The sequence below is a fragment of the Dicentrarchus labrax genome, unplaced genomic scaffold (genome assembly GCF_905237075.1).
Source record: "Dicentrarchus labrax unplaced genomic scaffold, dlabrax2021, whole genome shotgun sequence".
NCBI lineage: Eukaryota > Metazoa > Chordata > Actinopteri > Moronidae > Dicentrarchus > Dicentrarchus labrax.
In genome coordinates this window covers 17,727,376-17,741,885 of record NW_026136708.1, presented here as the reverse complement: position 1 = coordinate 17,741,885, position 14,510 = coordinate 17,727,376, and the positions used below count along the sequence as shown (strand labels likewise).

The window sequence follows — 14,510 nt, the reverse complement described above, 5'->3', positions numbered from 1 at the left end:
CAAAGGGAACAAATCGTTACAGTTACAAATGATGTTAAATAGGTTATACTGATGTTTGAGGCCAATGTATACAAAAGTCATAAGAAATCAGAAAGATGTGGATTTAACTTGCAGCCCCTTTATATTGTCTTCTATGACAAAAAGCCATAATATTTTGCAAAAAAAACTATATAGAATCACTGCTTTATGTCCAGTTAAGAAACCATTCGTCATTGATAAAAACTGTCCGATGAGTTTTCTGCTAAAAAATCTGTGGAGGATGATGCAGTGTGTGTATGCAATATAATAATCAGTAAACATGGACCAGCAAACACACTGTATTACACGGTAAGAACAGCAGTTTGCATGTTAAATATGAGATGTTACCTTAGCTCCTACATTTCTGTGGAAATCTTTTACATTTGGATGATTTTAAACCGACTATTCTGCATATTTAATGGACAGGTTGGGGGTTGGACCTGCTCTCTGAGGCGTGATGAGACGTGTGGTGAAGTTATCCTGGAGTATAACTCCATCTACTGGTCAAGTTGGGAACAGAAGGAACACATAGTGAAGACTATCACTCCCTGGTGGTTGGGATTTTCAAACCAATTCAGCCTCTTTACATCCAAATATTACCAGACCAGAGGGGTATTCATTTATATGGAGAAAAAAACATACCATAACAAATCACTTACTCCTTTTCCCTCCTATAACATCTTAGTTTATACATTAAGTGCTATCCCAGATTGACAGATTGATAAAAGTGATTATTTATTTGTGTAGGTATCTTTTGTACAACACAGCAATAACACAGTATATCCTGTAATAACCTGCATTATACACAGTAATTTCCCATCACACTGCCCAATGACATTTTGACAAAGCCATGAACTTAAGCTGTATAGCTCAAAGAATGTCTCCTCCACCTATGAGCAGAATGGCCCACTACGCTCCAATTAAAGAACACAATGGCCACACGCACTGTTTTACTGCTTGGTTATTCTGGACAGGTTTTACAACAGAGCCAACAATTAAAGGAAGTTCAAGCTTTAGTTGGACTATTCTCTCTCGCTCTCACTCTCTTTGCCAGTGAGATGGCTGAAGGTTGTCAACTTCTTAGTATAATACACTTACAAAGATTCGGCCTGAAAGTCTTATAATGTTTAATCATACTGGTCAGGTTTAACAGGTTGACTTGATTATTGTTGAATATAAAGTAAAGGAGAGCTACCTAAAATTGAAAGCTGATGGGGCGAATGGGCTGGTCTACATTAGATGCATACCAATATGACTACTTGCATCCTTCGTTGTGACTGTATTGATGACCTTGCAGATTTGGGCTTAGAAGTGGATTAAAACAATGCTGACTGTGTGATCAAGAATGAGTAACACAATGAGCTTCATTTTCATTCACTGTATCCTGATTTGTCACGCGTAGAAAAAAAAACAACTGAAAAAGTAAAAAAAAACAAACAAAACAAAAACTGAACTGCACTGAAAGAGCAGCTGTTCTGCTTTTTATGTCTTATCAAACTACCATGCTTTTACTGGAAAGGACCAGACGTCCAATGCAGGCACCGCTGACCTGGCAGACACTGTGGAAAGACTGAGCTTACTAACAAAGATGCTGGAAACCAGAACAGGCAGATATCCACATGCTTAACGTGCTGTGAGCATGTGGATATCTGCAACGGAGTAGTATAATGTTTTTTTTGCATCATTACAATTGAGTATTAAAAGCACTTACAGTATTGCCACCCATCAATTTCTGCTGTGGTTTTGCCTTCAACACCAATCTCAGGCCCAAGGCTGTAACTGCTGGTGCAGCTTATGGCAATACTGTCGCCTGTGGTCTCTGTGGTGGAAGGGAAAAAAATATGACAGATTTAAATATTTATAATTTCTGAAAGGAACAAAAATATTGGTGAGTGTGGTGGACTTTCCTATGGTAACAGCTGAAGTACTGATTCTTACGGTGCTGGCCCAACACTGTTCCACATTAATCAACCTGAAGGAAATGATGGGGGAGGAAGTGATTATAGCAACACCCCGTCTCCCTACCACCAGGATCTCTGTCCTGGATAGATAAGCCACTCCTGTTGCTAATTTCAAGCAGAAAAGCAGGAAATGTGACAGTGTAGTTTTCCGCTTCCATAAACAAGACGGCTGCCAGAGTTAGCCGCCAGTCAGTCCTGTGTGCCTCTGGGCTGAGTCTCCCTCTGAGAGAGACAGACATACTGACAGAGAAAGTTAGCAAAGGACGAGAGAGGGAGAAAGTGAGAGAACAGGAAAGAGGGGAGGCAGAAACACAGGAAAAGCCATCAGAAAGAAAAGAGAGACAGACAAGAATTGACAGAAAAAGAGTAGAAGGGAGAAGAAGAGAGTAAAAGACAGACTGAACTGAGTCTCAGTCTGTCTTCTCCTCTGACAGGACAAAGTCATGGCTGAGAATAACACAAATTTATTTCTGGAAATACTTCAGTCTTTTGATGCTGGTGAGTTGTTTCTAACTTCCCTTCTCTTTTAGCTCTCTTTTTCATGTGGTCTCTCTGATTGGCACCGTTGTTCTCTCAGGAATTTGGGCTTTAATCGCCTCTGGAATAGATACAATATGTGGTCCTGATTCCTTTTGGAGATTACTTTATCCAGCTTAGGAGAATATTCAAAGAAACCTTTCGCAATTTTTGTGAACACTCACTCCAAATCTATAAGGTACTGACATGTTTTCTTTGAGTTTTTTTTTTTTCTCCTCAGTTTTCCCAAATGTAATTTCCAGATGACTTTAGACCAGTGTCTCATTTCCCTTTTCCCAAAGTTAGAGGAAGAAAACTGCTGTGGAAATATGGGCTGCAAGCAAAGTTGATTCAGTCTTTTTAACACTTAACTGTATTGAAAGGAAATTGATTTGTTTTCCCTGGCAGCAGTCCAACGGGATTTGTCTTAGCCTCTGCATTCTCTCTCTGCTCTCAAGCACGCTTATGTTGGCACAACCGCCTTCAAAGCAAACAAGCAATAAGCAAAAGTTAGTGCATTTTTATGTGGGAATAAAATGGAATCAGTTTGTTGTCTTCAAAAAAAAAAAACCTCTGGTTAAACATGAAAGAAGAAAGCCTGTTATTATTTTGTCAAGGGGCACCATCTTGCAAGACACTGTTGGCAATCCTCCATTTGTTACAAACAGATGTTTTTCGTAATCTTTGTAAGGGCATATATTCTAATTAAAATTCCTTCCATTCCCAGGGGGATGATAAAAAAAGACACTAAGAAAAAAATGTTATTAAGGATAAAGTGCATTTAGATGTATTGCATGAACATAAATATTATTAAACCCCGCACACTGAACCTGAAGAGTAAATAAGTTGATAGAAGAGATAAAAAACAATGTTTGTGAAGGATCCATCAGAAATACATACTGAAGCAAAGATCATAAAATATCCTTTTTAAAATGTGTTTCTCTCTCCACAGTCCCTCTGATCATAGCTTTCTGTGTGTCCATGGCGGTGGGCCTGGTCTTGGGGGCTGTGGTTTACGTGATCTTGACCTGGATGTCCCGACGGAGAGCGGGCTCTGCCAGCATCACCCGCCGTCCTCCTCGCCAATCACGCACGTCTTCCCGTAACCGTCCGGGCTTTAATCGCAACAGCAGCTACGACCGGCGCAGCAACAACAGTTTGGTCAGTGCTGCCTTAAGCTTCCACCGCCAGACTTCCTCCCCAGACCACCTCGACCCACTGGGGCACAAATCCAGCTTCAGGGCCTCCACCTTCCACCCTCTCCTCCAGTGCAGCCAAATTGCGAGGGAGGCAGAGGAGGGGAGCCAGACCACGCTGCCTCGTACACCGACTTTGACCGCGTCAACTGGATCAGCTCAAACAGCAGCCCAGCAAGCTGCCACCCCACCCAGACCCGAGTCATTTTGGGGTAACAATGGCCTGAGGGGTATCCATGCTACACAGACCCCACCTCCAGCTTATGAGAGCATTATTAGAGCTTATCAGGAAACATGCACCTGAGGAGTGACAGCACGAGGCTGACTGTAACTAAATGAGCCCAGAGTTGTAAATGGATTTACAAATGATATTGGACTAAATCTGTAGTGATTTATATGACCAGGTGGAGCTGAGTGGAGCAAACAAGGACATCAAGGTCAACTGTGGGCATTCCTCAGCACAATAACAACAACAGTCAGTTTCAAGAGTCAGTCTTTTGGTTTGTTAACATATATATATCTCGGGGTGACAAAAGCATACTTGCCTTTCATCATTTAATACTGATGTAAAATTAAAAGATCATTTGACACTCTCAGCAATATGGCAATGACTGCTTATGAACAGAAATCCTTCTTTAAACATTAACAGTCTGTATTTAGTGGTGATCGACAATCATGTATGCTTGCACAGAATCTTTGTTTAATTTAGACAAAAATCTACAAATAAATACTGATGACTGGGCATTTATGCTTCAAAGGAAGACTTCTCCTTTGCTGATCACCTAATAACTATGCAAAAGAGAGAATGATTGTGTATGTGCACCCCAAAGGAGGGCGAGTGTTTGTGTGTTAGCCTGTGATTAATAAACTGTAGATGTTTGTCAGTGATGCATCAATGCAAAACCTGGTGGAAAAAGCTTTAAACTCATTTGATGTTTTTATTGCTGCCTCACACGTTATTTTTTTTTTACAGAGCTGTGGTATTGTGGGTGTGTCTGGCATTTTAAGTAATTAAGTGTGTCTGTCTGTGTATTTACATGTACAGTATGTGTGAATGAGAGAGAAGGAGACCGAAACGTGGGCATTGTGAAGTTTTTGTATTTTATATTTTAATGTAATTTACTGAACTTTTCTCATAAGTTAATGCAATAAAAGCAAGAATAACAAAGCATGACAACTGAGTTTTCCATACAAAGCTTGTGGTCTTTAGGGTGTTTGTGTAAGGCAACACAACATATGGACATAATAACATGAATAAAATATAGCAACCTAATACAGTAGTCATCTGAATAAATACTACATTAGAGAACTTCCATTTTTGTTTACTGTTTGACAAACGTTGATCATATTTTGAGATTGTGGTGTCAGTGGACAATACTGTATGTCATGTTGGTGGTCAACTACCATTGACTGTAGATGTCAATGATTACCAGCATCAACACCTCTTTCTGTGAACATTACGGTCTTAATGATAGTTTGTATTTATTATAGGACTTTTGCATTACGACTGCAGGTGTTTCTTTCTTCTTTTTTTTTGTAATTCAAGTTTTTATTGAATTTAAAAGGGTTGGTACAACATAACATAGAAACATTTCAACAGCCACTACAATAAAATCCACTGACTGTAGAAGAAGGAGATCCGCCCAAGAGAAGGTTAGGCACAGTAAGCAATCACTCCCCAAAACTATTCAATAAACAGATTATTAAATAAGTAAGAATTTAAATATTAATAATAGTCGGGGGGAAAAAAAACAAAAACAAACAATAATAGTGAAAATAGTGAAGATATTTAAAATCATATTAATGTTAAGAATTTAATTTCCCCCGGTAGAAAAGTGTGTTTTCTTTCTGTAATAATCACACATTGTACAGCTGTTGACTTTCTGTTTTATAGAAATGTTGTTGTTGTTGTTGTTTTTTTCCCCCGGTCGCGTTGGTAACGGTAGATGACGTATTATTTGTGAGACACGTTGTGTTTATGAACACCGGGCGCTGCAGCAGTGGAGAACATTACGGTAATTAAGTCCTTTTAAGAACTTATTAGCCGATAAATAAGGTAATGTCACTGTTCAACAACTTAATAACCAGTCAGCCGGATGTGTTAAAGTTACCGAGCTGGTAAAACCCGTAAAAGACCCACGTTAGCCTGAAGGGACTGTGTGTTAGCTGGGGGTTCATTTAGCTCTAGCTGTCGTTGTTACGGTGTAACGGGAGTGTTTACGTTAACGTACGAGAGTCACCGGGAGCTTACGTTAGTGTAACATAAAGCTGAATTAACGGGGTTACCACTCACCGTCGGTTTAGGGTCTTTTAGAGGATTGTAAATTACATAAGTTACACACGTCCGGCTCATATGCAGGGTTGTAGTGTGAGAGAGGCCTCAGCTGTATTAAGAGGCTGTATTATTCTCCGGTGTTGTGATTCACTCAGCCCCGTTGGTATTCTGGGGGTTATACAGGCGGAGGATGTCTGTCGCAGCGCTGCGTTGGATCCGCTGTCGGAGGCTGAGCACGGCGGGGTCACCTGGGGTGAGGAAGGCGCTTCCGTGGAAAGATTTAAGTAAGTTATTGGACGTAATCGGCCAACGCGCACACCGCTTTTTGTCAGCTGTCTCACGGACCTAATTCCTCTAAATACATGGATTTAACCTTTTTATGCTTTTCGTGAGAACAGCACACACTTATCTAACATGGATTCATTTTCTGCTGACATCCAGGGAAGGTTGCGAAAGTCACTGGTGCAGTTGTGTTCGGGTAAGCTACAGTGGTTTTAATCCTTGACTTCAATGGCCAAAGTTGATCACCGCACACCACAGCTCATCCACGATCTTTGTACAGGGGTTATCTCTTTATCGCTTATGAAGTGAAGGCCTTGGACAAGGCTGTGACCATTGACACTCGTGCTATTCTTCAGGAGAAGTACAAGTCGTACATCTACCTGAGAGCCACTCCCTCAGATGAAAAGGAGAACCTTACTGCAGGTACTGAATGTCATTCACTTGGGCCAGAGTGGGACATCACCATGTGTCCCTTTCTTAAAAAACTGAAAGGAATAGGACCATTTTTCTTACGTATGTATTATTTTTGGACACAGTTAACTTATTATCCCACCAGCTAAATGCTTAGTGAATGTTCTAATTTTACCAGCCACTCAGTATATTACCGTTGTTGTTTTTGGCTGGTGAATGAAGACAATCTGCATACTGTACCAGCATTTCTCTGGTGGCTGGTGCTAATTTTGTGCCCTGCCCCAAACCAGCTGGATGACATCTGGAAAATATGCTGAATGGCTTTATTTAGTTCTTGTATGAACACAAAGTCATAGGGAGTTTGCCATGTCCAGGTGCCCAGTGACATCTGTTGTAATTATTTCCTGCCTTCCCTTCCTTCCCTCCTTTTACTATCTTTCCTGCCTCCACATGTGGGTCAGTCTGTTAACTGATCTCACTTCCACTGGTCAAGGTTCACTTATTTAATGGAAACGATCCCCCTAACAACCTATGATGAGATACCAATTGGCAACCATTACTCAATGGCTTCTGTAATTTTAGTAGTGGTTTTATAGAAATTAAATTCAGATCTTCTAGGTCATTGTAGTAGTTTATAGTCTATTTTTTTTTACACTGTGTATCTTTGACAGGACTCACAAACAAAGCAAGGAGGGAACTTCATAAAGCTGCAAGGAGGTTTCTGGAAATATCATCTAGGCTGTTGCTGCGATCTCTAGATGGTAAGACACCAAAAGTTCATTATACTGGACCAGTTGCCAAGTGCACAGTGTGACACTGTAGTACTGCCCCTCGTATTTTTAAGATTGTAAAGCAGATGCTGTTGCTGATAGAAGCACAAATATTTATTATCAGAAAACTACCATCGGCCAAAGGAAACACCTGCTTTGTACATGCACATCCTGTTTTGAATGTCACATAGTTTGGACATTATGTGTATACTGTGCAATTGGCTGTATTACACGTTGTTTTTGTCACCTTATATTAACTCTGTATTAATTACTCATAATTAATTAAGATTAAGATGAGATGTGAAATTATAGTCCAGTAAAACATCTAATAAACTGACTTTTGGCTTCAAAATTAATAGCTGCCAAGTCGATGACACATGGTTTGAAATCAAAAGGTTTGTAACTTCGTGGCTGTTTTAATAATCTGAAAGCAGTACTGTAGATACTGGTAGTTAGTCACAGTAGTCCACAGTGTCCTTAGTGATATATTTTTAGCATCCTTTATCCACTTTGTTCTTTAAAATGTACAGCCAGTCAGTTTGTTCTCTATTTGTATGTATTAGAGCATTTCAGCCATGTGGATGCAGACCCACATGAGGTGGCATTATGGGTTTTACTGAAGAGGACACAGTCAGCCAATAAAGCCATCAGACTACAGGCTATACAGGAGCTCGCAGAAAATCACCACTGGCATGGTAAAGTAAAACATTCTTGCAGATCACTTCAGGTTTACAGTATATAAAGTGAAGTGGGATTAATTCACACCTGTTAACAATCACATAGACTACCAGTACCAGACAGCAGCCCAAGTTATAGACCAGCGAACAGCAGTGGGCCTGGCCCGGACTCCTCAGGTAGACCTTCGATTCTTCCTGCGTTCACCTGCACTGCCTGACCTGGAAGATGTAAGTATCCCTGTATCTCTCATCCACTGGCTTTGTTTCTGTACTAAACATAATTGGCTCTACAGTTTCTGTTTTGTCAAGAAATCATATTTGTGTCTTGTTGGACTAGGCAATATAAGAGGTAGAACAGGTATTTGACACACATTTTTCAAAGGGTTTGTCTGCAGAGGATGGACTGAGGCAGCTTCTGGGGTCTCTCCCTCTGTCTGAGGTGGACAAATGTGTTCAGTACTTCACCTCACTGGCCCTCAGAGAGAGCACCCAGTCCTTGGCAGCACAACGGGTAATTGAGATGGAAAGATGGATTCTTTTGCAGCTCTTTCTTTGAAAGACAAAAAAATCTACTAATGCATACGCTCTTTTATTTTGCAGGGTGGTCTGTGGTGTTTTGGAGGCAATGGGCTGCCTTACGCCCAGAGCCTTACCTCTGTTCCCTCTGAGAAGGTGGAATCCTTCTGTCTACAGGCACTGGTACAGCACTCAAAGGTAATGATGTCCATTAGACATCCAAACATGATCTGGTCTGTCCACTTTCTTTTATTAAACTGATCATGGCTGAAGCACCTTCTGTTGTAGTTCATTTAATTCAGTGCATTATCATGTTTCATGGTTAGAGGTACTCTGATCAGCATCCAAGTATTTATAGAACCTTGTTTGGCTAATTCTCCAGTCAGTGCCCTTGACCAATGCCCTGGCTGCCCACTGCTCCTAGTACTTGGGATGGATCAAATGCAGAGAATTAATTTCCCTATGGGGATTTATAAAGGATAACTTAACTTTAACTGTAAACACTGTTCTTTGGATTTCATATTTTCAAACAAAACAGTTTGTTAGTCTGTGAGACTGTCGTTGATTTTGTTTTCTAGGTAATGTGAATAAATGTTCTAAACTTACAGAAACACGTCTTGTCTGCAGGTCCAGAGCCACTGTGACCACATAGTTGCCAATGGGGGTCTGCAGCTCCTCCAGAGGGTTTATCAGCTCCGCAGAGACTCCCTGAAGATTCAGAGGAACATTGTTCGTATCATAGGAAATTTGGCTCTCAATGAGAGCGTTCACCAGGCCATAGCCCAGTCTGGTAGGTCTGCAACTCATCTGATTGTTCCATGGAGGGTTCTGGTCATGTGTAATCTTTACTGGGCGTACTAAGGATTATTAAAAATGTTCACCATTACAAAGACTTTCTCATTCAACATTGTTGTTGTTGTTGTTGTTGTTGTTGTTTTCACCTCAACTGTTGATCAACCCAGGAATGCTTTACAGTATTCCTACTTGTTCACACGCTGTTTTATTCTGTTTTTTCCTGTTTTTAATACTTTGTCCAAGATCTATAAACCGAAAACAGATTATAATGTATCCAATCCTTTTTTTTATTACCTATAAAACCCCTTCAGGCTGGGTATCTGTCCTGGCTGAGACGATGCAGTCTCCTCATGTCATGCAGGCGTCTCATGCAGCCCGCGCTCTGGCTAACCTGGATAGAGAGACGGTGAAAGAAAAATACCAAGACGGCGTCTATATCCTCCACCCGCAAACACGTGGCAAGTAGGAAAACAACTAATTCTATTGCTACATCATGTCAACAATGTATTAGTTTCATTTTATTTTATATGTAAACCAAGACTCATCTTTCACAACCTTGTTACAGCCAGCCAATCAAAGCGGACGTGCTCTTCATCCATGGGATTCTGGGGGCAGCTTTTAAGACGTGGAGGCAGAAGGACCGAGTTATGTTAGAGGAAGAGAAGGAGGCAGAAAACAAGGACGACTACACAGAGTGCTGGCCAAAGGTGAAAAATCCACCTCCATCATCCTTTTAATTACTGCAGAGTATTCTGGATCACCAGCAATTATGGATTGTTCTTTCTGGCTATAGAGGAGACTGCGTAGTGTTTGGGTTGCTCAATGAGAATAATGTTGAGGAATATTAATCATCTCTCACTGTTGTTCTTCTGTGTTGTTCTTTTATTGACAGTCATGGTTGGCTAATGACTGTCCAAATCTGAGAGTACTATCAGTGGAGTATGACAGTCACCTCAGTGACTGGATGGCCAAGTGCCCCGCTGAGAATCAGAGGTGAGGAATCTGTCTTCATATGCCCATATACATTGTGCAAGTATGGGAAAATATTTTCTCTTGTTGTTTGTTTTGCTTAACACAGTTATTACATACTAAAAGTAATTTTTTGCACAACTTATCCAACATTATGACTATTTAAATCTAATTAAGCTGCCATTCCTAATTAAATTCAATAGTTATTCCCCCGAAATGTATGTATGTTCAATTCCAACAGACTCTTGAGTGAACTGTTGATTCATTCTTTGCTTCTGTCTCTTCAGGAAGTCCTTGGCCTACAGAAGTCAAGAGCTGCTAAAGAAGTTAAAGCTAGCAGGAGTTGGAGAGAGGCCTGTGGTCTGGGTAGCCCACAGTATGGGAGGTATTTTGTCAGAACTTTCCTTCCACAAGCATGTCAGATTTTCACTCAAATCCCTTGAATGCAACACGGAAAACAAATGATTTGGTATTATTTCACACCTGGTCTACATTTGATTGTACGTGTCTCTCGCTGTGTCTGTTTTTCCATCAGGACTGCTTGTGAAGAAAATGCTGCTGGATGCCTCACAGGACCCAGATATGCACGGACTGCTTAAGAACACCAAGGGCATTATGTTCTATAGTGTTCCTCACCACGGCACCTTTATGGCAGAGTACTCGGTCAATGTCAGATATCTCCTCTTTCCCTCTATAGAAGTCAGAGAACTCTGTAAAGGTAAGTGAATGAAATTAATTCCAGAGAGATCCAAGACTGTTTGTGTTTCAGAGACATTGTTCTACTGAGTTGTTGTCCATGTGTTTTAAGACTCGCCAGCACTGCGCAACCTCAATGAGAGCTTCCTGAACATGGCCAAAGAAAAGGAGTTCAAGGTGCTGAGCTTTGCAGAGACGCTGCCAACAAACATTGGTCCCATGATCAAGATACTGGTGGTACCAGCACAGTCTGCAAGTATGTAACACTAATGCACATGGGGGGGGGGCAAAGACATCTATTTGTGACACATCTTAAATATGAATGCATGCAGCAAAAATAACATAGACCTTGACAGCTATGTGTCTGTAATGTTGTTTCTTTAGCTCTTACATCGAGCTCTGGTTTGGTTTCAGATCTCGGCATTGGGGATCTCATCGAGGTGGATGTAGATCACCTAAACATCTGCAAACCAGAGAAGAAGGATTCATTTCTGTACCAACGCAGTCTCCAGTTCATCCAGGAAGCACTGCAGAGCTACATCAGCCACTGACTGAAATATATGAGCACCAACACACTGATACAACCCACTGTTTACTTGAAATGGGGAAGAGCACTGTCACCCACCCCAAGCCAAATGGAAACATAACTGCCTCTCCTTGTTGTACATTTACATAAACAACCACTAATGTGATTATAATTAGGGGAATTAAATGTATTTACACATTGATTTCTGTGAAGAGTTGTCAGTTGTGATGAAAGAAACCTGGGTGCTTAATGTGTACTCATCCCTTTTAGATTGATCAGATGAATTTTAAAGATCAATTAAAGTTTTAAAGAAGATAATTTAGACATTTAAGCTCAGATTGTGAAAATGTATTCTATATTTTATTTTTCCATTTCATTTTAAACTTACCAGTTTGACGTGGCACATAATGGTCATACGATATTAACTTAAAGATGCACTGACATGTCATTGCCACTCTTGCTCCTCAGTATTTTCAGCCAGAGCAATGATTTACGATTTTATTTTTATAATGTGTGTATTTTATTCCAATTGCAGTATGGCACACTGTCTGCCGACACATATTCCTTCCTGAACCGTACCTCAGATGGACCTGTATTAATATTAGTTCAGGTTGCTTTATTTATTTGTGTGGGACTAATATCAAGCCATTGGTTTTTTTTTTAATTTCCATGTGTTTGTAGTCCAAATTGCCACTAGCGATGAATAAATGAAGTTGGGAGGCTTTATTTGACTTGTCTACGCGCTGCATCATTTTTAATGCAAAGCCGCATTGCAATGCATATCTCAAAATGATATTAATAAACACAGTACATTCTTATAGGGTTAAGCAATATGATATATATATATTATATATTGGGAGACAATAACAATCTGTCTACAGTCAGAGATGCTGCTGTATTATGGTATATATCCCTTTAAAACATCTTGGGTGTATTGAATATAGCTGTTTTATGGTGATATTGGACATTAATCAACAGCTTCACAATAGATGTTACAAAACAAAAACATCATGGAATATAACAACACAGGTATTATTACATTTTAGTTTATCCAGATATCACTCACAGCTAAATTATAAGTTTCATTGCTTAGAAATTAATGTTACTAATGGACACTAAAACTCAAGTATACAACTTTCTCCAGGCAGGGGGAACTACAGAAATAAAAAGGTATGCCACATGCGCAATTTTGTGTCGCATTAGATTGTCCCTCGGTGCACACCGTAGGTTGCATTGAGGAGTTAGCACAGGAAACAACAGCAGCAGTCAGGTTGGTGAAACTCTGTCACATCTTTCGCTTGAATGTAGCCGGATACGCGAATATATCTCGGCAGCTCTTTGTGTTCAATAACTGGAAAATCGCATTAACGTTACTTAACAGGAGTTATAATAATTATTAGTTATAATTAGTTGTAATAATGTAGCCTGTTTTTACACCAACGCTAACAAGCTAACCAGGCTCAAATCCAAAAAAGCTCGCAGTCGATCTTCTTCAGACATTAATGTTATTTTAATGTTTTCTGGGGTAACTTTAGCTTATGTCAAACCATTTAGACTGATTTACTGAGTTCACCCGTTGATACACACATCCTTGTTCACTGTGCTGCAGGTTTTGGGTCATTTGTATTTGCATCGATTACCGATTTCTCTGCAGCTGTCAACATGGTCAACGTACACAAAGGAGTCCTTGTTGAGTGGTAAGGCAAAACTGTGAATCTTTTATCTTGTTATTGTATCTAGATCAAGAGATTCTGGTGAAAATACAGATGTTCAGGTACATTAATGTGACACTCTCTCTCTCTTTCTCACTGGACTAGTGACCCCGCAATGAAACAGTTCCTCCTCTACCTGGATGAAAAGATGGCCCTGGGAAAGAAGTTCATCCTCAAGGACCTTGACGACACACACCTCTTCATCCTGGCAGAGGTGGTTCACACCCTCCAGGAGAGAGTCGGAGAGTTAATGGACCAGAATTCATTCCCTGTCACGCAAAAATAACACAAGAAACTCTTTCTTCTTGGACTTCGGACTGTTCGAGAGTTTGTCTTAAAATGAACTTGGTTTGCAATGTTTTAACTGCAGACATTTTTTGTTGCATTAATGTGAAAAACAACAACTTTATGAGTAAATAAAGACGTTTTGTTGGCTTCATTTGTGCTGTTTTTCAACTGTCTTTATGAATTAGTTGAAGTATGTTTCATTAATTGTTTCTTTATGTTTAAATTGCTGAATTGAGTTGCCCTTTCTACATCTCCATGTTTTTATGGAGTTTATAAAAGCAGTAAACATGTGAGAACTGAAATTGAGAGATATAAGAAACAATGGTGTGCTTATTTCTTGGTGGATTTTGCACTAATGGTGATATTTTTCTATCTTAATAGTCATTTTGTTCAGCTTTGAACCCCAACATATCACTTTATCAGTATGTTTTCTTTAAATGTTTTCTCCCCATTATCTAATGCAAATAATTCTCCATTCTGCCAAAAAATACAGTAATTCCTGTGGAGAAGCACTTTTGTCTCACAGAAAGATGCTGTCTGAATGTTAATCAGCCTTAGGAGAAAAAAAGTTAAATTGTCTGTGATTGAAATGGTGAAATCAGATAAATGCAGCTGGCCCAGATAGCTCTAATTACTTCCTTTAAAAAAAATAATAAGTAATCACTACAAAAGGAGTATCCTAAAATCCTATTTATAGATTTAATGGCGGGTAGAATTGTTTGTTCCTTCAGTTAAACTATGTGATAGAGATTTTGAACAGGTTTGTGTGTGGATGAAAAACAAAATTGACCTAGAAGTCTCCTCACAAAGATAGACTGAGCTTTGTCTCCCTAGTGGATGAAACTATGTAGGAAAACTGCATTTGGGCTGAAACCTCAAACAACCGCTCATAAGTAAGTCAG

The 14,510-nt window shown here is 39.9% G+C and overlaps 3 protein-coding genes across 6 annotated transcripts; all 3 read left to right on the top strand.

Annotated features, from left to right (window-relative positions):
• Window positions 1-2,106: 2,106 nt before the first annotated feature.
• myct1a (myc target 1a) lies at window positions 2,107-4,859 on the top strand. Its single transcript, XM_051408776.1, has 2 exons — window positions 2,107-2,477; window positions 3,448-4,859. Exons 1-2 carry the CDS (start codon window positions 2,423-2,425, stop codon window positions 3,993-3,995), a joined length of 603 nt encoding a protein of 200 aa, XP_051264736.1. The 5' UTR covers window positions 2,107-2,422; the 3' UTR covers window positions 3,996-4,859.
• Window positions 4,860-5,612: 753 nt separating this feature from the next.
• On the top strand, window positions 5,613-12,334 carry serac1 (serine active site containing 1). Of its 3 annotated transcripts, XM_051408769.1 has the most exons (17): window positions 5,613-5,706; window positions 6,150-6,250; window positions 6,408-6,444; window positions 6,529-6,671; window positions 7,331-7,420; window positions 7,993-8,124; window positions 8,213-8,334; window positions 8,489-8,617; window positions 8,707-8,820; window positions 9,250-9,412; window positions 9,729-9,879; window positions 9,983-10,124; window positions 10,310-10,410; window positions 10,674-10,771; window positions 10,922-11,104; window positions 11,195-11,338; window positions 11,497-12,334. In XM_051408769.1, the coding sequence occupies exons 2-17, from the start codon at window positions 6,157-6,159 to the stop codon at window positions 11,631-11,633; spliced, it is 1,980 nt and encodes a 659-aa protein (XP_051264729.1). In that variant the 5' UTR covers window positions 5,613-5,706; window positions 6,150-6,156; the 3' UTR covers window positions 11,634-12,334. The 3 variants fall into 3 exon arrangements, with proteins under 3 accessions (XP_051264729.1, XP_051264727.1, XP_051264730.1); XM_051408767.1 differs by lacking the exon at window positions 5,613-5,706 and having other exon boundaries at window positions 6,131-6,250; XM_051408770.1 differs by lacking the exons at window positions 5,613-5,706; window positions 6,408-6,444; window positions 6,529-6,671 and having other exon boundaries at window positions 6,132-6,250.
• A 467-nt stretch (window positions 12,335-12,801) lies between these two features.
• gtf2h5 (general transcription factor IIH, polypeptide 5) lies at window positions 12,802-13,759 on the top strand. Of its 2 annotated transcripts, none has more exons than XM_051408779.1 (3): window positions 12,802-12,878; window positions 13,218-13,305; window positions 13,426-13,759. In XM_051408779.1, exons 2-3 carry the CDS (start codon window positions 13,271-13,273, stop codon window positions 13,604-13,606), a joined length of 216 nt encoding a protein of 71 aa, XP_051264739.1. In that variant the 5' UTR covers window positions 12,802-12,878; window positions 13,218-13,270; the 3' UTR covers window positions 13,607-13,759. The 2 variants fall into 2 exon arrangements, with proteins under 2 accessions (XP_051264739.1, XP_051264740.1); XM_051408780.1 differs by lacking the exon at window positions 12,802-12,878 and adding an exon at window positions 12,896-13,133.
• The last annotated feature ends 751 nt before the right edge of the window (window positions 13,760-14,510 follow it).